This window comes from Pseudopipra pipra, chromosome 25 (genome assembly GCF_036250125.1).
Source record: "Pseudopipra pipra isolate bDixPip1 chromosome 25, bDixPip1.hap1, whole genome shotgun sequence".
NCBI lineage: Eukaryota > Metazoa > Chordata > Aves > Passeriformes > Pipridae > Pseudopipra > Pseudopipra pipra.
Genome location: NC_087573.1, coordinates 6,448,774 through 6,471,545, shown reverse-complemented (window position 1 = coordinate 6,471,545; position 22,772 = coordinate 6,448,774). Strand labels below are relative to the sequence as shown.

At 53.8% G+C, this 22,772-nt stretch overlaps 1 protein-coding gene and 1 long non-coding RNA gene across 4 annotated transcripts; one reads left to right on the top strand and one right to left on the bottom strand.

Annotated features, from left to right (window-relative positions):
• Nucleotides 1-685: 685 nt before the first annotated feature.
• Nucleotides 686-7,507, bottom strand: TMEM9 (transmembrane protein 9). Of its 2 annotated transcripts, none has more exons than XM_064635671.1 (6): nt 7,448-7,507; nt 5,099-5,200; nt 4,593-4,684; nt 4,056-4,164; nt 3,117-3,248; nt 686-1,848 (listed from the first exon to the last, which is right to left on the bottom strand). In XM_064635671.1, exons 2-6 carry the CDS (start codon nt 5,189-5,191, stop codon nt 1,699-1,701), a joined length of 576 nt encoding a protein of 191 aa, XP_064491741.1. In that variant the 5' UTR covers nt 5,192-5,200; nt 7,448-7,507; the 3' UTR covers nt 686-1,698. The 2 variants fall into 2 exon arrangements, with proteins under 2 accessions (XP_064491741.1, XP_064491742.1); XM_064635672.1 differs by lacking the exon at nt 7,448-7,507 and adding an exon at nt 7,176-7,238.
• Nucleotides 7,508-8,032: 525 nt separating this feature from the next.
• LOC135402467 (uncharacterized) lies at nt 8,033-19,002 on the top strand. Of its 2 annotated transcripts, none has more exons than XR_010425135.1 (3): nt 8,033-8,587; nt 9,915-10,077; nt 18,693-19,002. It is a non-coding gene; the product is annotated as an uncharacterized LOC135402467 (long non-coding RNA). The 2 variants fall into 2 exon arrangements; XR_010425134.1 differs by having other exon boundaries at nt 10,903-19,002.
• The last annotated feature ends 3,770 nt before the right edge of the window (nt 19,003-22,772 follow it).

Genomic DNA, 22,772 nt, shown 5'->3' with positions numbered 1-22,772 from the left:
CCTTCCCTAAGTTTTCTAACTCACCCAAATTCCTGATTGCTAACTGCATTCTTTTCCTCCCCTCCTATCCCATTTCCGAGCTGTTCCTGGGAGGGGTCAGGGGAAGGTCTGGGGCTGGTGCTCCCCAAGCCCCCTGATGGTGACCAGCCAGGTCCCGGTGCTGACCGAGGTGGGCGGTGGCCACCAGATGGACCCATCGTGCCGGCTCAGCCTCTCACCGGCCGCTTGTTCCCCCCTCGAGGGAGGAAAGAAATCAGTTCCCAGGGACCACACCCTGTGTCCATGCAGCATTCCCACCTGGAGGAAAGGACAGGCAAGATGGGGTTTCTACAAGGGGGAGAAAGGTCCAGAATTGAGCTCCAGGGAACAAGGACGGGTCAAGGAAAATGTGACCTCAGGATAACGTGGAGCTCAGGGTCCTTTTCAGCCCAGTGAGGGCTGGAGGGGAACAGGCCCCCAGAAGCTTGTTTGGGTTTGTCTGGCAGGGTCATAATCATGGTCCCAGACTGGACTGGAAGATCTCAGAGGGTCTTTTCCAACCCAGGGACACACCTGCAGTGCCCAAACACCCGAATGCCATAACCACAGCTCTGGCTTGAGTGGCATCAACTCACCTGCCAGACACTGGAGAGCCCCAGACCTGGCATGAGGGGACTTTTTCCCCGAAAAAAAGCCACCCAGGTAGTGGATCTTTGTCTGCATTTAATAGAGAGATGCTACACGATGAACTCCAGCACCTCCTGATGTTCCAAATGTTCTCAGTGTGCACATCACAGAATCACTTTGGTTTCCTCCACACAAGCCCAAGTCTGGCCAGAGCTCTCAGAGTGCTTTGAGTAGCACAAGTATCCCCTCCCCAGGGCCCCAAGGCCCAGACAAGTGTTTCCAGTGCTCCAGGAGAGCCTTTGCCCTGGTTCTCTTGGACACAAATGCTCTGCCCTCACTGGGAGAGCACCAAGGGTCACCACCACGGGTACAAACAGAAAGGTTTCTCTCCAGGAGGTTTTTACCCACTGCTAAAGAATGAAAAGATATAAGTGTAAATCAGCTGGTTTTACCTGCTGGACTCTTCCTGCTGCAGGTACTAATTGGGTTGGTGATGTTCACCTGCACAGAAACAAGCTGCAGCCTTGGTTGTGCTGGTATAAACCTGGACAGACTTCACTGGGGTGTGGAATCTCTCCATGTACACCAGGATAAGTGGCAGCAGCAGCTGGCAGGAACCCCCTCCTCTTCCTCCCAGTGCTGCACACGTGCACCACAATGCCCAGTTAACATCAGTGCACGCCAGAGGAAGAGGAGGAGGAGGAGGTGACTGCTTCACCCTGGAGGAGCATCACATAAATTATCTCACATCAAAATTACCCCACTGTTTTTACCCGCAGAAGACTCAGCCGGCTCCCAGCGCTCCACGCTGAGATCCCTGTCTGATGTGGGGTGGGCTGATGGAGCCCCAGGAGTCCGGGGCTTCCACACACAGCCCCAGGATCAGCCGGGCAGGGGAAGGAGCCTCTGGGCTCTGAGAGGGGAAGGGCAGGGGCAGAACCAGGGGAGGCATTTGGGGCTGATGGAGACGGTGAATCAGGGAAGGGTTCGAGCTTTCGGTCCCACACCGCGGTGTCCTGACGGTGACCCCTGTGCGGCTGCTCCAGGAGCTGCCCCGTGTCCTGGGAAGCGATGCCGAGGGCCCGCAGGGATCTAACTCAGCATCTTGTGCCGGTCAAACACCGTCTTCCTCTGCTCCTGCACCTGCCTCTTCCAGCGCTGCTGGGCCCCCTCCACGCGCTCCAGCACCGTGTTGGCTCTGGCTCCTGCTGGGGTGGGCACTGCAGCCAGGGAGCGAGTGTCCTGCGAGGGAAGGGAGCAGTGTGGGAATCTGGGAGTGCCCAGCCCGGGAGAAACCACAACTGAAGGAGCAACTCAAGGCTTGAGTTGTCCTGAGGAAGAACCACCTTTCCAGAGCTCCTCAACACCAGCCCCCCAACTCCTCTCTCGTGAGGACCACCCAAATAAAAGCCCCCAGGACAGGAACTGCACCAAGTCTAAAGCTCTGCTGGAAACCCACTGCTTGGAGTCTGCAAGGAGCCACAGTGAACCACAGCACCCCCTGAAACAGAGCCAGAGACTGCTGCTGTGGATGGGCATCTGTCGTGGCACACGAGCACCAAGGCCTGTCCCAGAACCCAGCACCTAACACCAGGCATTGACAGAGTGCACCTGGATCTAACTCTGGATCATTGCTGTGGTGCAGGGAGCGAACCCACAATTCTAGGATACAGTTCACCTCCTCCTGCAGGACCTCCTTTTTCAGCAGAGGGTGGTAATGGAGGGACTGGGCACACTGGAGCAGCCATTCCTCACTTATATCACAGTATGAAAGAATTGAGCCAAATAGTTTATACTTAAAATACAAACAGGACAGTCTGATCCAGTGCTAAAATTGCAGGAATTTCGTGCAGCAAGAAATTTGTCCTCCCCCTCCCCCAAAATGTGTGTATGTGTGTGAGAGACAGAGAGACTCTCTCTTTGCTGCTAGGTCCTGATCTTTCTGACCAAGCTTTGTATGCCAGTGTCCCCCAGAAAGATAGGATTTGAATGAAATTCTGCTCTGGGGAGAAACACAAGGACCAACAGCCTGGCTACAACAGGGCCCAGCCCCAGAGCAGGGTCAAACAGCCCCTCGAGGCTGCTCTTTGACGTGTCTATAAGATGTTCCAGCAACTACTTAAGCCCATCCTTCCCTGGAAGCTCAGCACCAAGTGACTCCACCTGGGACACTGCACAAATAGGATCCGTTTGAGTTTTGGTTCCATCTGGACAGACAGACCAAATTCAGGCCACTTGGGACAACGTCACCCCCTGCCACAGAGGACAGGGTCAGGGTTAGGGGTAGAACTTTGAGACCTTTTAAGGTTAGAACTTTGATTATTCCCTGTGCCTCTGCAGGACTTGCACAGATCTGATCGAAGTGTTCCCCTGTGTGGGTGCCCCCAAAGCAGCAGTGCTGGTCCCTCCCTGGCTCAGAGGAGACAGGAGGTCACTGTTTCCTGTCACCCACTCTCCTGTCAGCCTGTCTGCCCCACGAGCAGAGCCCCCCCGGTGCCCCCCAGCCTCACCTCGCTCTCCTCCTCGTTGTGCAGGGGGTGGGTGTAGGGGTCGGGCTTGCGGATCAGGGGGTCCACGAGCACCAGGAAGGCCATGTACAGCAGCAGGGCCCCCACCACCGACAGGTAGATGATGATGATCACCTGGAGAGGAGCACGTGGGAAAGGATCAGCACCGTGGGGTAGAAGCACCACAGAGGTCACAAGGTCCTTTGCAGCTGCCTCTGGTGTTTGATCTCTTCTCTCATTCTCGTTTTGCTCACAAGGTCTCCTGCCCTTGCCAGGGGCTGATAATGTGCTGTCACTGCACAGGCTGTGCTGACCCTCCTCACTGTGCCAGCTCAGGCCACGTGCTGCACGTGAGGACACCAAGAGATGGGTTCCTGCTCAGAGGTGCTTGGCACTGTCACACATCCCCAGCAAGAAGACTCTTCTTGCAGCTCCTCACAGCCAGGAGCATTCCTGACTCAGACACAGAAATCACAGAATCAGTTAGGTGAGAAAAGACCTCTGAGATCATCGAGTCCAACCTGTGACCGATCCCCACCTTGTCACCCAGCCCAGAGCACCAAGTGCCACGTCCAGTCATTCCTTGGACACCTCCAAGGACAGTGACTCCACTGCCTCCCTGGGCAGCCCCTTCCAATATACCCTTTCTGTGAAGAATTTCTTCCTAATGTCCAACCTAAACCTCCCCGGTGCAGCTTAAGACTGTGTCCTCTCGTCCTGTCACTGGTTGTCTGGGAGCAGAGCCCAGTCCCCACCTGGCTCCAGCCTCCTTCCAGGGAGTTGTAGAAAGTGAGCTCCTGGCACTGCCACAGTGTACCCACTGTGACAGTTGGATTTTCTCCTTCTGGGCTCTTCTGCAGGAACCCAGCAGTGCAGCAGTGCCTGGGCTGGCAGGGCCTGGCCAGGAGAAGGAGCCAGGCCCGGGGACAGAGCTGCCCTTACCTTGATGGTGGTGGTGCTGCGCTCCTCGTACTTGCACTCGCAGAGCAGGCAATAGGCCTCCACATCGTTCCCGGGCACTGGCATGGGCTCCACCACGTGCAGGCAGTTGCTGCAGCACAAACAAACCAAGGTCAGCAGCAGGACAAGGTGAAGGTGAAACCAGTGCTCTGTGGAAGGACATTGGGGTGACACTTTTGTGTGTCCCAGCTTTCCCTGCAGGCTGATAACGCAGATCCGGTTTTAGGAGCTCCCCTCCCAGCTCAGCTAGTCCTGGGACAGACTGTCCAAGTGCCTTTTGCAGGGATCCAGTCCAGGTGAGGGGGACTGGAGGGTACACTTGACACCTGCCAAGAGCCGTGGGTTAAGAAATCATCCCAGATTCCTCAATTTCTGTTTAAAAACCGCCCCTGGCCTGGGTTGAACATCACCTACCACAGCTCCCTCTGCAAACACAAAGGCAGGGTTGGCACCAGCTGCCAACTCTGCAGCGTTGGTGGCTCTCATGGACTGAGCCCTCAGGCTTCCAGCCCAACTCACCAGTCCTTCTGGGACACATTCTTGTTGTAGATGTGCCCACTGATGTTCCGGTACGGGGGGCAGATGCACTTGCAGCGAATGTCCTCGGAGCTCTGTGGGGGCAGAGGAGCCAGTGAGGGAGGGAACCCCCAGTTCTGCCACCCTCACCACCCCGGGCTGGGGACAGGCTGAACGTCCTCTGGGACGAGAACACTCCACCCCAGAGAACACCTCCCCCCACTCCCCTTCTTCCTGCACTCTGACATCAGTACCTTCCCAGGTTTAACATGTCCCAGAGCACCTCGGCCACTTCCAGCACCTCCAGCCAGGTGCTTTTCAAACGCATTTTAAAATGCAAACTCCAAAGCCCAGCAGAAGGCAGGCAGGGGCCACTGTCACACACAGTCCCAGCCCTACACAGTAAACGCACCACAAATCCATTCCTTATCTTTGCAAACCTCCCCAGCTGCTCCTCTGCCATTCTGGCTCTGCTGTGCCCTCCCACGGTGCCCGACGCTGTCACCCACCTTGCTGGCCTGTGCTGGGGGGCACAGGAGGCAGCCCAGCAGCACCAGCAGCACCACGGGGCTCACGGAATTTCGGGAGCACTGGGCAAACATCGTGGGAGCCTGAGGGAACAAAAACTCACATCCAGGATGGAGGATCTCATCTGAACGCAGCCACAACGAGGGAGTCAGAGCTCTTTTTTTGGCCCACTCGCCTCAGTGCTGCCCAGGAAGGAGGATTTTATCCCTGAATCACAGCTGATGCCAGCCAGAAACTCCTGGGAACACTTTACACAGATCCCAAAAAACACTCCTATCTGAAGAGCTTCCACACCCCCTACAAACACACATCCAAACTAGCCCAGCCCAAAAACATCCCAGATTTCCTCACAATTTGACTTGCACAAAACCTCCTGTTCCTCTCTTACTGCTGTGCAGCCCTACAACAGGTATTTTGCTGCTGACAGTTGTGCTCAGTAAAAAATACAGAACCAGGAAAACCACAGAGCAAGAGTGACCTTGCAGCACACTGGGGCCTCACTGCTGTCATAAAGTTAAATAAACTTTTGTGTCATAAAAGTTAAATCACTCATCTTCTGATACTCAAAAGTTTTGCTGAAGGAACCAGTGTATTTGCCTATCATGAGCCATGAGCCATGGGAAAGGGGTGGAATATTCCTAAGTATTCCAAACTGATTCTTAAACCTCCTTTAGCCCAAGATACCTGTTCAGTAAAATCCCGATTTTACAATTATTCCAAGTTGGCAGCTTGATAAATTCATTAATCACAGAACCCAGAATAGTTTGGGTTGGAAGGGACCCTAAGGATCATCTCATTCCAGCCCCCATGTGCAAGGATAAAGCTGTTCCAGAGATGTGTGTTTGCACAAGTCCATAGGAATATTAATTTCTCTGCACAAGGCCAAGCTGGCCTTGATCAGGCTGGTGTTCACTCTCAGGGGCAGAAAAGGAGGAGCAGGTCTTGGGGACCTTGGGACAGCTCAGAAAAGCCACTTCAGCAGAGCTTTACTCAGGGAAGGGAATTTACACCTTCAGTAATCAGCTCCACCTTAATCCCACAGCTCACTCCGGGTACTTCTACTCCATCACCTGATGTTGATTCCATTGGGATTTACATCACTGCAATATTCTTTGCTTTATCTTTAAAAACACTATAAACTCACATAATGGAATACCAACACCAAGTTCCTTTCTTCTTTATCTAAACAAAACACCAGCCACTTCTAACAAGCTGGCCTGCCAATACCCACCAAAATGCATTCCAGTCCTATCTCCTCAGCCCAGGATTTATTAACCCTTTGCACCAGAGTTTCAACAATCTTCTCAAACAGCGGTCCTTTCCTGGCAGACTCCCCTGCACGTCAGGGCTTCAGGTCCTCATCACAAATCTGGGGAACAGGACTGAGCTGAGCTGCACGTCCCCCATTGTACGTGGGTTTGCACTTTGGTTTGAATTTTTAACTCAACAGTAGGGCGGGTGCCTGGAATTGAGTTTTAGCCTCTCAATTGAATTCAGAACATCTGGTCAACTCATAAATGCCATTTTAACAAAAGCAGGGGAAAACACATGATCTGTTCTACCCTAAATAAAAACTCAGAATGGCACCTGGACAGAGTCCACCCACCCTGAACTGTAAAACACCCGCTGCCACACAAAGGATAATTTATCTGTGGTTCTTTCTGACTCTGACAGCAAAGGGGCACATGCACACGTGCCTTAGAGCTACTGTGTTCCAGACGATCAGCCCAGCCCACAGCAGCCGTCTGTCCAAAAGGATCTGCCCAAAAGGAGATGGGTGGTTAAGGTGAAGGTGAAGGTCCTGGGGCTGTAACAGCGTGGCAGCCCCCAGGAATGAACCCCTAGAGTGATGCTTGCACACACCCACCCCGCGCCCCTTCTCCCAGTAACCTCCTCACCCTGAACCCCATCCCTGGGAGTGTCCAGGGCCAGGTTGGACGGGGCTTGGAGCAACTTGGTCAATGGAAGGTGTCCCTGCCCAGGGCAGGGGGTGGCACTGGATGAGTTTGAGGGTCCCTCCCAACCCGAACCACTCTGGGATGATTCTGTGAAAATCACCCGGAGCCCTTCTAAGACTGCGATGGATCCGACCCCCTTTTGCACCATCTGTGCTCGAACCACCCCCGACACCGACCGGGTTCCCGAAGGCCCGCGGATGCTCAGCCCTCCAGGGACTCCCACAGCCCGGCCTCCCGGGATGCCTGCGGTGATCCAGGCCGCCCCCCTGCCCGAGCTGCCCCGCAGCCCCGGGGGGTGAAGCGGAGCGGGGCCGTGAGGGACCGCTGCCCCTCAGCCCGCCCGAGCGCGGCCCCGCGGCCCCCCCGCCCTACCTGCCCCTCACACGGGCCGCGCCGCCGCCACAGCCCCCGGCCCCGCCCTGCGAGCCCCGCCCCCGCCCCGCTCCCTGAGAGCCCATTGGCTGCCGCGCGTGACGGTCCGTGACAGGCAGCACCCGTGGCCAATAGGAAGGCAGAGGACCGGGCCGGGTGCTGAGGGAGGGTGCGCGTCTCCTCCGCGCCCCGCAGAGCTGAGGGGACGGGGGAGCGGGAGGGTGCGGGATGGTCCCGCTCAGGGGGTTGCCGGGGCGGCATTGCCGTGGCCGGGCGGTGTTCGGCGGACGTGGCGCGGCAGCTCCCGCTGGGCTCCCGTTGTGGGGCTGGGCCGCCCCGTCCTGGAATTGAGCCGCGGGACAGCCCCATTTTCCTTCACAGCCTCGGGCTCTCCCCTCACCCTCACATCCCCGTTCCCCTCTCACAGCCCCGCTCTGCCGTCACGGCCCCGCTCTCCCCTCACAGCCTCGGGCTCTCCCCTCACATCCGCTCTCCTCTCACAGCCCCATTCCCCCTTCACAGCCCCATTCCCCCTTCACAGCCCCATTCCCCCTTCACAGCCCCATTCCCCCTTCACAGCCCCATTCCCCCTTCACAGCCCCATTCTCCCTCACCCCATTCTCCCCTCACACCCCGTTCCCCCTCAGCCACTGCTCTCCCTTCACACCAGTGGTGCTGCTGTGCCCATCAGAGGGGAGATCCCGGGCTGCAGTGGTGCCCTTGGTTATGTTTTTGGCCGATCTACGCTTATAGATGATATTGGTGATCCTCCAGGCTCAAAGGCTGCAGTTGTGCCATCAAGCTCTTGTATTAGAGACCAGTGACTCATTTTGTCCTGTCCTTGTTCCAAAAGAAATGCTGGGCCTTTCCAAGGCCACGGGGTCTTGAGTTTGCCCAAAGAGAACATTCCTGAAAGATCTGGCTCTAGAATTATCTCAGTTTTACCCCATTTTCTCTGTCTGCACCTTTCAGGTGTGCAAATACCCTCATCCTTGGACCTGCTCCAGTGGCAGCTCCCTGGGAGGCTCCGCTCTGCAGCTGGAGGGGTCGAGGTGATTCTCTGGCATTTTGCTGGTTTACCTGGTGCAGATTTACCTGGTCTGTGACGCTGGATAAAGTCAGGATCTAATTCTTTTTCAGGTAAAAACCCCCACTGATAGAAAAAGGGACCCAAACTTCTGGTTTAACCTCTAGAAAGAGAATCAATTGGTTTGGAAAAGACCTCCAATTTCATCGAGTCCAACCTGTGACCAGTCACCACCTTGTCAAACAGCCCAGAGCACTGAGTGCCACATCCAGTCATTCCTTGTACACTTCCAGGGGTGGGGACTCCACCACCTTCCTGGGCAGCCCTTTCATAAGTTTAACAACCCTTTCCAGGAAGAAATTCCCCCTGATGTCCAACTCGAACCTCCCCTGTTGCAGCTTGAGGCTGTTTCCTCCTGTCCCTTGTTCCCTGGGAAGACAGCCCGACCTCCCCCAGCTCCCCCCTCCTGTTAGAGAGTTGGAGGGATACCTTCAGCCAAAAATACATGGCAGTCAGAGGGGAATGTCTGTCTGAGAGATGGTTCTGTCTGTCTGATAGTTTTAACTTTATAAATGAGTAAATAATTGAGACTGCTCGTTTTAGGGTTTGTAGAATGTACTTGCTGTGGAGACTGCCAGGCTTTAAAACTGCTCCATGCACCCAGTATGGGAATTGCCAATGTAAAAGTGTTTTCATAGAATCCCAGAATGGTTCGGGTTGGAAGGGACCTTAAAGCTCATCCCGTTCCACCCCTGCCACGGGCAGGGATGCCTCCCACCATCCCAGGTTGCTCCAAGCCCCATCCAACCTGGCCTTGGACACTTCCAGGGATGGGGCAGCCACAGCTTCTCTGGGCAACCTGTGCCAGGGCCTCCTCACCCTCACAGGGAAGAATTCCTCCCCAATATCCCATCTAACCCTGCCCTCTGGCAGTGGGAAACCATTCCCCCTTGTCCTGTCACTGCATGCTCTTGTAAATAATGGTGTAAATAGTTTTCTCACCCCATTGCTGTAATGTGTAAAATCCTGGCCCTGCCACGGCTGCATTCCCTCCCCACTCACTGGAGCCCGTACGGGACTGTGGCCCAAGTCAGCTGGACTGATCCAAGGAAATATTCCATGAGAATAATCCTGGGTATTAGATGCACAAAGGACCTCTAATTCCTTCCTCCTACTCCAGCGTTGCCGAGCGGAAGAAGCTCTTTGGTGCTAACTCAGAGATGTCCCTGCAGAGCAGAGGCCTGGGCCTGGCCAGGCAGTCAGTGCTGGGACAGGGCTGAGTTTGTGCAGGTTTAAAAGCCACATGATTTAAAAGCCACATGATTTAAAAGCCACAGGGATTTTCTGTTACTCACTTTCACCAGACTGGTGAGGAGGTATTTTTATCTCCTCTGACATGCCTGTTGTCACAGCAATCTGTTCTTCTGTGTTCTCTTTCAGCCCAAAGGTACATCCCACTGCTCCTTGGGGGGCTGGAGGAGGCTGGATTGACACCTGGAGGAAGCAACTGAACTGGTGACAAGACACTGGAAAATGCCCTTGGAGAAGGCAAAGGAATGGCCCAGGCAGCTAAAAGACCACGTGCAGGGATCAGGTTTATTCGGTGAGTGCCTTAAAAACAGACCCAACCAGCACAAGATGAGCTTGAAAGTTGCATTTCAGTTCAAGTCCCTTTTCCAAGAGACTGGTTTCCGATTCCTTGGATGGGAGGGGGAGCTGCATGTGCATTTCCTGTGTAGTGATGGGAGGGAGATCTCACACACTCCTCCAGGAGACCATTTCCTGGTCCCTTCCTTGCTGGCTTTCCCCCGCCCAGAAGCCTTTTTGCCTGTCCCAGATAACTGGGATGCAGCAGGCTCAGTTATCTTCTGGAAGTCATCCCTGTCACTGTTTTTAAAGCCCAGCAGCAGTGGCAAAAGAGAGTTTGCCTGGAGGGAGCAGGATTTGCTGCTTTATTTCTCCATACCTGTTGCTCAGCTTTGTTGCTCATTCCCAAGTGTTTCATGTTTCCTGAATTTCTCAGTGTGTCTAATACAGGTCCCTTAAAAAACCTCTCCAGTAGTGGGTCCTGAACCCTTACTGAATTCCCAGTAACATGGGTTAACTTCAGCCACTGACCTGCAGGGATGTGGGACTAACACAGTGCTCTGGCAGGAGGCTTCATCCTGCCTTGGAGACCTCAGGGTCAGCAATGGCACCGTGGGGCTGTTGGTTCCCCATTCCTGCCTTTGTTGGCAGCAGACAGGTGAGAGGTGCCTCAGAGGAGCCTCCCGTGGGCCAGTGGGAATAGAGGCCAAACACAATTCCTGTGGCATGGAGGGAAAGGGAATCAGAGATCAGCACAGGAAACAAAGAAACACAAACGTGCAGAAGAGGGGAAGGACGTCGCTGTTAATGCCCTGAGCTGTCCCTGTCCCCTTACCCACAGAATGAGGCCTCGCTGGCACTCGAGGTGTCAGTGCCTGAAGGGCAGGTGGCATTTTTGTTAACAAGGCTGAGGACACACAGGAACAGCTTGTCCTTGTTCCCTGGGGACACGGGTGTGGGTGACAGCACTGCAAACCTCCTTCCGGCACAGCGCTGGGCTCACATCACCTGCCACGTGTCTCAAGGGCAATTTATTTTGAATTGTGAACTCACAGATTGACTTGTAAATGTTCTAGAAATACATCCCGCCTTATAAAAGCATCCCATAATTCATCCTATCATTCTTCACCTGCAACAAGATGATCTGGTCTTTATATTAAGAGCAAAATGAAATGCTTTGAGAACTGTAAACAGAGAAGAGAAGATTCAAAGGTGCTTGGGCACTGGGCCAACCTACAGGGCTCTTCCTTGTGCAGGGTGGTTGGTTAGACCAAGGAAGAGCAATTCTCCTCCTCTTTTTGCTGTCAGCTCCCTTGCAACTCCAAGGAAGTGGTTTCCTCAGTTGAATGGTCCTCAGCAGTGCTGTGAGGGTGGCTGAAGAGCTTGTGAGGATCACAAGACCTGCTTGTGAGGGTGATTTCTTGAGGGCTCCTCCCAACGTGAAAGACCTGACAGTCTTAAAAAGCCGTGCAGAGGCCTTATGGAGATTTGTGAGCACAACAAACCCTGTCAGTCACAGGCAGGAGCAGCTGGTGTGTGCGTGGGACTTGACAGGAGATGTGGCTCTCCCAGCACACTGGACTCTGATAACCTGGGAGATCCGGTGTCACTGTGCGTGTCACAGTGTCACTGTGTGTCCTTGGGTCATGCACAGACAGCAGTGGAGTTGTGATGGTGAGGAGACCTGGAGTGTCTGGGGGTGGTGAGGGGAAAACAACCCAGACATGGCTGATGCCCCAAAGGACTCCACTTGTGCTTCTCCACCTTAGTTGTGTTTAACCATTTCATAGGCTGCTTCTGCCCCTAAATTGGAGACCATTGCTGGTCTAAATAATCACAAATTATGTGCTGCAGGTTTATGTTGGACATTAGGAAGAATTTATTCACAGGAAGGGTGATTAGATGTTGGAAGAGGCTGCCCAGGGAGGTGATGGAGTCACTGTCCCTGGAGGTGTTTGAGATGGACGTGGCTCTCAGTGCTCTGGTCTAGTTGACACGGTGGTGTTTGGTCAAAGGTTGGACTCCATGATCTCAGAGACCTTCTCCAACCCAGCTGGTTCTGGGATTCTGTGAAACAGGATGGCTGAGGAGAGAGGCCTTGTCCGAGCTCAGCCAAGCCCCTGCAGTGCTGAGACCAGAGGAGACAGTGGCTGCAGCCCAGGCCACTGCTCTGGCCATGGGCCCACACTGCTGCCCTCTGTCTGAGCTCTCCATGCTTTCCCAAGAAAACAGAGGCCTCATTAGAGGGAAAAGGGAATTCTGTGGTGCCAGAGGTATTTTTTCAAGAGCCGATGCTCTGTCCTGGAGCCTGTTGTGGTGGTGCAACCCTGCTGAATGAACTACATGGAGCTGGAGCAGCAACCTCCTGGGATGGAGGTTACTCCACTGGAATGGGCAGGGAACACGCTGTGACAGAGCTGGGGCAGATGGAGACTTCACAGAGCCAGCCCCAAAATGCTTTTCACCTTCCAAGACAGTGGTGTAGGGCACTGCCTACAGCAGAGACAGAGCCCTTTTGGGTGTGGAGACGTCTGTGAAGCACCAGTGACACCCTTCCTGCTGTCTTCCCACAAATGTGGGGTGTGGGGAAGAGGGGAAGGGATGAAATCAGGGTGGCTGTGGTGGATCCTGTTTGTGAGACTGAGCCTCTGGCGAATCCTCCGCTCTGCACCCCGTGGGCGTCCCTGGCAGTCTGTCCCCTCCTGCCTTGGCAGAGGAGCACTGCAGTTGGCACTCCTTTCACTGACACCTGATTCAGCCAAAAATAAGCTTTTCTAAGATTTTTGATGGAGTTGCACGAAACACCAGAATATTTATGCCTTAAGTGTATTGTTGGCCTCAGGCCTGCCAGGGCTCGGTTTTACCTTCTATGGTCATGCAGGAGGGCTGCAGTGATCCCAGCCCAGCTCATGGGATCTGCTCCTTCAGCCTGGTCAGCTCGGAGCTGTTGAGCTGGGCTGGTGGTCAGGGATCCCTCCTGCTTCCAAGTGAGTGTCCTGATTTAACCCCAGCTGGCAGCTCAACCCCACACTCACTCCCTCCCTCTCTCCCTCCCCTGCAGTGGGATGGGGGGAGAATCAGAACAGTAGAAGTGAGATAAGTTGTGTGTTGAGATAAATCAGTTTAATAAGTAAAGCAGAAGCCCTGCACTCAAACAAAGTAAAACAAGGAACTCATTCACTGCTTCCCAGCAGCAGGAACAGTGGGGGAGAATTCTCCATGTGAGATCAAGGAAGTCTCTCCTACCAGAGGTCACTGCCTTGGGGGCAGTTTGTAGCCAAGTCCCCATGGTTTAGAAGGGTTGTTCAGTGCAGCGTTGGACTACATGTCTCCACCCTCTTCCAGCTTGCACAGCTGGGCTTGTGTTTCCCTAAAAATTCTCAAGTGAATACAGAATTCATCATCTTCTGACCTGCTGTGCTGAGCCAGTGCTAAGCAGCTGCTCTGTTTTGGAAAGGATGGAGGGATTTCTGGGGAGGCCCCTGGGCAGGATGAATTTCTTTGTGTCAAAGGGCTGGTGGGACTGGGAGGGGGCTGTGGTTATAGGATCCCACCTGGATCTGGCTTCTTTGGAGCAGGATGCTCTGCAGAAATGTTGATAGCAACTTGGAGAGATGACTCGGTTGTGTTTGGAGGAGGTGATTTTCCGTGCCAGTAAAAGCTCAGTTTCTCTGGCAAAGAAAAGAACACAAAAATGTTAATAATTGGGCAAGTTGCCTCAGTGCAACCCAAATGTTGTTGTGCCTTCTCAGCTCTGCCATCAGCCTTTAATTCGGAGGCCCCAGAGGGGCCATGCCTGGATATCCAGCAGTGTGAGGGGAGCTTTGCCTCTCCCTGCAGGGCTGACCTCAAGGAGGAGGAGAACCATGGAGACTCCAACTACAATAGCTCGTCATCTTCTGCGTGGCCCAGCCCTGGAGAGGGCTGGGGGCTTGTCAGGGGGTTTGCAGCTCTTGGAAAAGGGACAGATAATGAGCACGAGCCTTTATTTCTGTATGACTTGGAGGAATTAAAATGCAAGCCAGGAAAACAAAGGACAGGCAAGTGGGAAGCTTCTGAGGGCTGTCTCCACAGATTTTATTGTCAGCTGTAGTGAAATACATGTATTTATGATCAATTAAAGAGACATATTACAGTCATCTGACATCAGTGGTGCCACCCCAGCTGTGCTGAAATGAGCCCAAACTGTTGTGTTTCCAGCTGGGGACTCCTCTCCAGGAGGGATTGCCTGTGGTGTGGGGTTTCCCTGTACGTGATCTTTTCGGGTCAGCCTTGCTCCTCAGAAGGCAGTGACACTTTTGTTCAGAATTATTCCATCCTGTCTAAATTAATCTTTTTGTTGCTAATCTGGGCAGTAACGAGATCGCAGTGGGCAGGGCTCTCCTCACACACGGGGCTTGTATTAAAAATAGACGTTAAATTAGAATTTCTTGGGCCCTTTCAAACTGATCCTGGACCTTCGTCAAGAGATGTCCATGCTTTTCCTCCCCCAGCATTCCTCCCTCCTTGGAATCCTGCTTCCCTCACGATTTTTTGATTAGCATCGCTTGCTGCCATAGATATTATTTCTCAGATTATGTTTCACCCTCCCCTTCTCCGTATCCCACTGCAGCCACAGAGCAGGACAATCCCTCATCCCAGTCTCAGCAGGGCAGGAGGGGATAATGTTGCTGACAGAAGACCACAGGAGGCAATTAACAGCTTCTCCAGCAAGCAGGCCCTGACTGGATACGGGTTATTCCGTGCTAAACAAAGAGCCATTCCATAATCACAGAATTCCAGAACTGTTATGGTTGGAAGGGACCTCTGGAGATCATCCAGTCCAACCCCCTTGCCAAGGCAGGGTCACCTGGAGCAGGTGACACAGGAATGCATCTAGGTGGGTTTGGGATGTCTCCAGAGAGGGAGACTCCACACCCTCCCTGGGCAGCTGTTCCAGGGCTCTGCCACCTCCATGGAAAGAAGTTTTTCCTTGTGTTGAGGTGGAACTTCTTGTGTTGTAGTGTATGGCCATTGCTCTTCATCCTGTCATTGGCCACACTGAACAGAGTCTGGCACTGTCCTCTGACACCCACCTGTGAGATATTTATAACACAGTCACTTCTCAAAGAGCCCTCCTGGAGGGGGAGATAAAGGAGGGCCTGGGGACAGAGGCTGTTCTGCATTTCTGCTGTGCTGGCTTTCTGCTTGGGCAGGATTATTCCAAGAGTAGGTTCCAAGCGGTACTTTTTGTCAGGAGTGGCCTGTGTGGATGTGACACACCACACCTGAGTGCCTCCACATCACCAAGGCCGTGCTGGATGGTTCTGAACTTCTGGCTCTGCAGAACAAATGGTCCCATGAGCAGTGGGAACGACCCCAAAATCCTGTTTCCCTGCATTGCTGTTTTGGGCTCAGTGTAATGCAGAGCAAGATTCAGCCCCTGGCTGTAGGTGTGAGGAAATTCTGTGGAGGGAAGTGTTTGCCCTCCAGGGGCATCTCCCAAGGGTGTTCTGCACTGCTGGGAATCACACACCACCCAGAGCAGCCTTTGTGCAGGGAGAAGGGCCAGCAAGTATCTGGTGCAACACTGGAAGATACTGGTGGGTTACTGGGAAGTGCTGGTGGGTGATGGGAAGTCTGACACCAACATCGGTGAGGGCCCAGCATCTCCTGAAGCTCCTGAACCTGCTGCAGGGAGGTGGAGTCTCCACTGGAGCCTTGCTGCAGCCTTGGAGCGCTCCAGAGGTGGTGGGAGAGCTGGAGAAACTCCACCTGCTCCAGAGAGGGCTCTGGGCTGCTCAGTGACCCACAGGCTGCCCACCCTCACAGAGCCAGGCCTGTCCTGCTGCTGCTGAGCTGTTTGCTCACCCCAGGCTCCCTCCAAACGCCTGCCCTGGCCTGACAGGTATCTCGTGGGTGGCAGTGCCCATCCCAGGCCCACTCCCAGCTGGCCCTATTTCTGGAGTTCAAATGTTGGCAGGTAGGGGAGGTGAGACATTTGAAGCACGAGGGCCTGTCACCGGGGAGGGGGAGGGATATTTATCTGAGCTGATGAAACTTCTTGTCATTGCCCAGGGTTGGGAACTCGGCACATGTGTTCTGAACCATCATTTCCAGGGCACGAGTGGGCTTGTTATTCAGGACAAAGCAAACAAAGCGTTGTTGGAGTGGGCAGAGGGATTTCTACCTGAATAAATTATGCCCAGTTATCACCACCTGGATGGCAGTCACGTGCCAAGGGCTGAGACAACATCACTCCCTTTGGAGTTCAGCGGGCTCCTTTGTCTTTTCCAGGCACTCAGCTGCAGGTCAGATGGGCAAGAAGCTCTCCCTGGTGATTTAAAGAGGTCTCTGTCACTGCCCCCATTCCTCCTTTTGCCTTATCCACAGAAAGCTGCTGCTGGTGACCTGCAGTTGCTCAGCATGAACTTTGCTGCTTCATCTGCAGTGACTGGTTTCTCCAAACCCTTGGATGAGGGCCCTGGCTGTGCTGTGATTCCCCCTTAGATCTCTGCAGTTCTTCTACCTGAAGTGCAACAGAAATAGGGAAAGTTCTCCTCAAAACTGTTCTTGCTGTAATGGGCAGATTTCACAGCCCTTCCCCAGTGTTGGTGACTCTTTCCTCAGTGGGGAATGCTCATGACAGGCAATAAGGGATGGCCAGGTAGCCCACAGGATTGGTGGCCAGCTCTGCAGGGTGTCTGGGGCAGGGACCACCACTGTGTTCACAGTGACCAGAGCAGTGAGCTGTGATCCTACAAACAAACCACTGCCCTTTCTATTGCTTCCTCCCACGAGAACCAAAACCACCTGAGCAGGTACAGCTCTAGAAGAGTTTGGGCTTGGATTAGAGACTTCAGAAGTCCTTTCCCTAAACACAGACATGACTCAGGGCATTCCACAGAGATCAGTGACCAGAGGAACCTCCCTCTGTGGATGCTGGTCCAGAAGGGGTTCATTTCTGACCCAAAGCAGGTAATACTTGGGTGTCTCTGCAGACTCACCTCCTGTTCGCCCAAAAGCAATCTCACACCACTCAGGCCAGACAGGGTATGACAGGCACAGCTGCCTTGAGCACTCACTCCCCAGGTCACCCACAGCCCAAGTGGCCCCAAAGGGTGCTGCCGCTGTCACCAGCCACCACAGCTGCTGGAAACCAGCTCCTTCTGCTGGCTGAAGGTTCTCTTGCTCTCTGAGACCCAGGAAGCCCCTGGCACAGTTGAGAGAGCCAGGGCTGGAGCACCAGAGCTGCTGGGAAAGAAAGGTTCTTCATTTCATTGCTCTTTCTGCTCCTTAGACAAACATTTCAATGCAGATGCTGAGGACCTTTTAATTCACTAGAATTTCCCCATATGTGCCATTTCTTCCAAAGTCAGTCCCTTTTTGGGAGGCCTTAGGTTTCTCCACAGGGCTGATGAGCCAGATACTGTGTGTGTCCAGTCCCCTTCTGGGGAGAGAAATGAGTTTATTCACCTCCCTCAAAGAGCTGGTGAAATACCTGGTGCTGGTCACTCACGTGAGCGATACCAGGAGCTGGAAGGGGCAGCTGGCAGGACATTAATGGCAGCTTGTTTGTGCTCTGAAGAGGCCAGAGACACATGGCACCAGAGCTGAGAGGGATCCGTGTCCTCCAGGCCCTCACCTCCCCCTGTACCCAGAGTGGTGGCCATGGTTCTGCACACTCCTGGAGGAGAGGCTGCCCTGACCCCTGAGCTCTTCTTTTCCTTGAGCAAGTCCTGCAGGGCAGTGGTGCCCCCCTGTCCACTGCCCGTTAGTGCCAGCTCCTTGTGGCACTGGTCAGGTCACCCTGTGTGCCACCCCAACACCAGGTCACACCTCTGAAGACTGAGGGCAGTGTCAACGAAAGGTCCAGTGGAGAAAGTGGGTTCATGCTCCCCTGAGACTGAATCACAGATCATTTAGGGCGGAAAAGACCTCTGAGGTCATCGAGTCCCCCCTGTGCCCAATGCCCACCTTGTCCCCCAGCCCAGAGCACTGAGTGCCACGGCCAGGCCTTCCTTGGACACCTCCAGGGGACTCCACCACCTCCCTGGGCAGCCCCTGCCAATGCCTGACCACCCTTTCCAGGAAGAAATTCCTCCTGTTGTCCAAGCTGACCCTCCCCTGGCACAGCTTGAGACCTTTTTTCCTGAGCACAACAAGGCTGCAGCAGGACCTGTCGTGGTCAGAGCTGATGGAGCCCCTGTGATGCTCAGTGGTGAGGGGAGCACAGCCAGTGCTTCACCCTGAACCCCTCCCTTGCAGTGGAACATTTCTCTGACCAGAAAACCAGCCTCTCCCCATGTGCTCGTTCAGGCACTGGCAGCTGAGCCTGAGCAGAGGCCAGAGCTCAGCCAGGCTCAGCTTTCCTGCTCTAACCCAGAGGCTGTGACAGTGGTGCTGGGCAAACAGGAAAGGGAGGTGAGGGAGCAGAGGGCAGAGCGAGTCTGTGCCCCTTCTCCCGCTGCAGAGGTGTTTATCCTAGTGACAAGTGCTGTGGGCCTTTCATAACTGCTGCATTAGCAGAGGATCAAGTGGCACTTAATGGGAGCAGTCTGCCTCACGAAGTGTGATGGAAAAGGTCACGGGGGTTGAAGGGAAAACATTTGCAGCAGGCTGACACAAGCCTTGGCTTCTGCCTGACAACAGGTGCCAGTTTGATGGGCTGCCCTCCCCGTCCAGCATGTTTGCTGCTCTCCCTCCTTCCGTGTGCTGGCTCAATGTTTTGCACTGGCTCCAGGGAGCATCTGCTGAGCTCCGTGGGTGGCACACAGGGAATACAGCCCGCTGCAGAACGCAGGGAAAAGGTGATTTGAGGCCAAATGTTGGCTTCTGAATGAGGGAAAACCAGGGAGTCGGGGGTGTGGCAATGCTTCCTTGGGAAACTGCTCCAAGCTAAATGGGCTGGTTGATCATGGCTGGGCTCTTCAATGGCACAATAAACAGCTTCTTTCCTCAAGGCAACTGGTTTTGCTGGGTTTTGTCTCTCCCTGCTGTTGGACCTACGTTGGGTTTGCTGTAACGAGGTCGTTTGGTCTCAGCCAACCTACAGTCTGAACACCCCCAGTTTGTCCAAGCCAGCTGAGCTCTTACTGCTGCCCCTGGCAAGGCTGGCCCTGCAGTCAGACACATATTGATTGCCTTGCATGTCTCCTCGCCCTCCTCTCCTGCTGCTTTTGGTGTCCCATCTGTCTTACATGTTTTCATTTGGGACAATGCGAGGTGTTCAACCCAGGCCAAGTTGCTGATGACAAGCTAATTAAAGACCAAGCAGGGGAGGAGCAGCCTAATGAGGGAGAAGTGGGAGGAAGGGCCGTTTGCCAGGACTGTGCTGTGACACTCTGGCTCAGTGGAGCTGATTGTGTGTTGTAATTGATGGTCCAGGGGAGACATTTCCCACACAGACTGTAGGGCAGAGTAACACAGACCTGTTTCCATGGCATGTTCTGGGAGGCTGTGATGGGATCACAACTTCCCAGCTCCAGTTCTTCCTCTAGGGGTGAATCCTTAGCTTTAACATGGGGTTACACTGTCCTACACCACTGCAAACAGGTGATCTTGCCTGTGGCAGTGGAGACAAAAAGCCTGGAGCAGGAGGGACATCTCAGGACTAGCAGAGGTTAGGCTGAAGCTCCCATGCTACCCAGCAGCCCTTGACCACAAAACACAGAATCATGGAATCATTTAGGCTGAAAAGACCTCCCAGATCGTTGATTTCAACCATTTACCCAACACTGCCAAAGCCACCGGGAACCCACGTCCCTAAGCAGCAAAGCCACGTGTTTTTTGGACACTTCCAGGGATGGTGACTCCCCCACTGCCCTGGCAGCCTCTGCCAGTGCCTGACAACCTTTTGGTGAAGAAACTGTTTCTAATATTCAATCTAAACAGCTCTTGGCCAGCTCACCTTCCTGCAGGGCACAGCACACAGAGAACAACCAGTGTGAGAGGGAGGTGGGTTCTGGCATGGGCTGGAGCAGACGCTCTGCTGGATGGTTTCTTTTGCAATGTGTGTGCTGGGGACTCACCCCCTGTACTCACAGGGAGCCAGGACAAACAGCCAAGCCCTGAAGCTGGGGCTGGGGCTGCTGACAGAGCTGTTGGCAGGGCACTGTGTCCCCTTCTTCCACTTCATCCAAATCCATCAAAGCCAGGCAATTCTTCACCTCTGGGGGATGATGGAGTGTGAGGAAACACTCATTTATGAGTATGAAGAGACTTTTACTTGGTTTTGCTTGTTCCCACAATGAATTTCTTTTCTGTGTGGTGGCACTGAGATGTCTTTGGTTCACAACCAAATTACTCAGTGCACCTCACCAAACACTGAGAAATGACTGAGAGCCTCAGCGTGCTCTCTGTAGCTCTGAAAGGGACTGTGGGCTGTAGGGCAGCTGTGTCGGGTCTTGTGTGCTTTGTCCTAAAGTCTGGAGAAAGATTTTTCCAGTGGTTGCCTCAGGAATGCTCATTTCTCCAGTTAAACCATGCAATAGTTCTGTGCTTTCCACCTCCTCAGGGGACAGCCTGGGAATTCCTGGTCCAGCAGAACATTCCTAACCAAAAGGCACAGCACAAGGACTGCGTTGTAGCAGTTGTGTTTGGCACAGGCTCTGCCAGGGATCTGTTTGCAGGGAGAGCTCCTGTCCTTGGAGCCACGTGCCCAGGGGTGTCAGAGGGTGCACAGAGCTGCCTTCACGCTGCCCCTGCGACCTCTCCTCACAGCTTCTAAAATTCCTCTCACCGAGGGGGGTATTTCCTTATTATCAACACCTGTTTGGACAGGCAGATGCTCTGACCACTTCTAGAGCCACTGGGACTGGAAGCTTTTGGGCATAACTGTAGTGAGGTGTTAAAAGTGGCCATGGGTAATTTATAGTCTGCAGCAGGGGCAGTGGGCACAGGGCAGGGGGGCAGGAGCTCTGCTGGCAGCCCGATTATCAGCCAGGGGCTGAGGGAGGAAGGGACACTCCCTGGGGCACAGCTTTCCACCTTCTCCATCCCAAGGCAGCACAGCTGTGAACCCCAAGGCAACTGTGGGGATTCTCAGGCCCCAAAGCACCCAGCAGGTCCCAGGGAAATGCTGCCAGGGAGAGGTGCACAGGTACCTGCACACAAATCAGAGAGGTATGCAGCTCTTAGAGAGTGTCCAAAGGAGGCAATGAAGGTGGAGAAAGGCCTTGATTTGAAGCCGTGTGAGGACACTGAGGGCACTTGGTGTGTTCAGCTGGAGCAGAGGAGACTGAGGGGAGACCTCACTGCAGTTCCAACTGCCTGGGCAGGGGCAGAGGAGGGGCAGGGACTGAGCTCTGCTCTGGGGGGACCAGGCACAGCACCCAGGGAATGGCTGGAGCTGTGTCAGGGCAGGCTCAGGTTGGATCTCAGGAAAAGGTTCTTCCCCCAGGGGCTGGTTGGGCACTGCCCAGGCTCCCCAGGGCAGTGGGCACAGCCCCAAGGCTGCCAGAGCTCCAGGAGGGTTTGGCTGATCCTCTGGGGCACAGGGTGGGACTCTGGGGCTGGGCCTGTGCAGGGCTGAGGGTTGGACTGGATGGTCCTTGTGGGTCCCTTTCAACTCAGAATATTCTGGGATTCTGTGAATGGATGGAAGAATCACCACTGGGGCTGACAGAGAACAGACAAACACACAAAAGTGGTGTTTCTGTTTGGATGAAACACCAATCTGTGGTTTCTACCTAAAGGATGTGGAGGTCTTGCAGCAGGTAAGAACTGGGACCTCCCATTCTGAGGGGTTGCAGGGATGCTGGTGGTGTGCAAAGCTGGGGTGACACTACCTGGTTCTCTCCAAGGAGGTCCCACAGCTCCCTCCTTGCTGCTGCTGGGCTGGGGATGCCCTGTCGTGCTGGGCACAAAGTTCACCCCAGTTTGGCAACTGAGAGAGAATGTCCAAGGGCCATTCAGACAACAAATTGCCAAAATAACTGCAGAGCAAGTCACTCCCAACTGGCATTTGCTGCAGCCAAGAGTTTCTGAGCTCAGTGTCCCCTGGCCATTTGTCCTCTCAGACGTCGTTCCTGACCTTAGCAAAGGCCTCTGAATTTGAGTGGCAGAAACTGTGACACCACATTTCCATTATAAAATAAATCCATGGGAATTCTGTCAGACCCTCTGCCTTGTTATTCTAACTAGGACACTCTTCTGGCCAGATCTGAGTGTTAAAAATCTTCTGATATTCCCTTTATGGGCAGTTATTTCCTTTGTCATCCTGCCACTTCATCTCTTCTCTTGGTATTTACCTTTCTATGGTATTTAATAGTTTTTTTCACCCATTTCTCTTTTGTTGGAATGAACAAACAAACCTCCCTCACTCTATTTTAATACACCTTGCCCTCCACTCCCTCAGCAGCCCATGGTGCCATCTCCACCCATCTTCCTGCTTGAGCAGGTTGTTCTTGAACGTGGACAAAGAGCAGTGTCCCCCAGACTCCGGTGGAGGCCTCAAAAACTGAGATCAAAAGCTGGCACTGGTATTTCCCTGGCAATACTCAGCAGCCTGTGCTGGAACTGCAGATAGAGTTTTCCTTCCACTGCTTCCATGGTAATTCCCATTTGTGTGTCCTCTGTTCCCAGGCAACTTTGGTTTAATTTGCAATCATTATTATTTAAAACAGAGGCTTCACACCTTCTCACCCTCTCAACGCTGCAGAGCGAACCCATTTCATCTTTTTTTGGTCTACATTTGTTCGCTGTTCCTTTTAAGGAATCTGTTGTGTCCTA

Excerpts from the sequence above, each read along its gene's own strand:
- TMEM9 (XM_064635672.1), bottom strand. The coding sequence starts at position 7,223 with ATGGTGCAAAAGGGGGTCGGATCCATCGCAGTCTTAGAAGGGCTCCGG. Across the intron at positions 4,685-5,098 it reads CCCCAGCACAGGCCAGCAAG|AGCTCCGAGGACATTCGCTG; the intron begins GTGGGTGACAGC and ends CTGCCCCCACAG. Across the intron at positions 1,849-3,116 it reads ACAACGAGGAGGAGAGCGAG|GACACTCGCTCCCTGGCTGC; the intron begins GTGAGGCTGGGG and ends CTTCCCTCGCAG.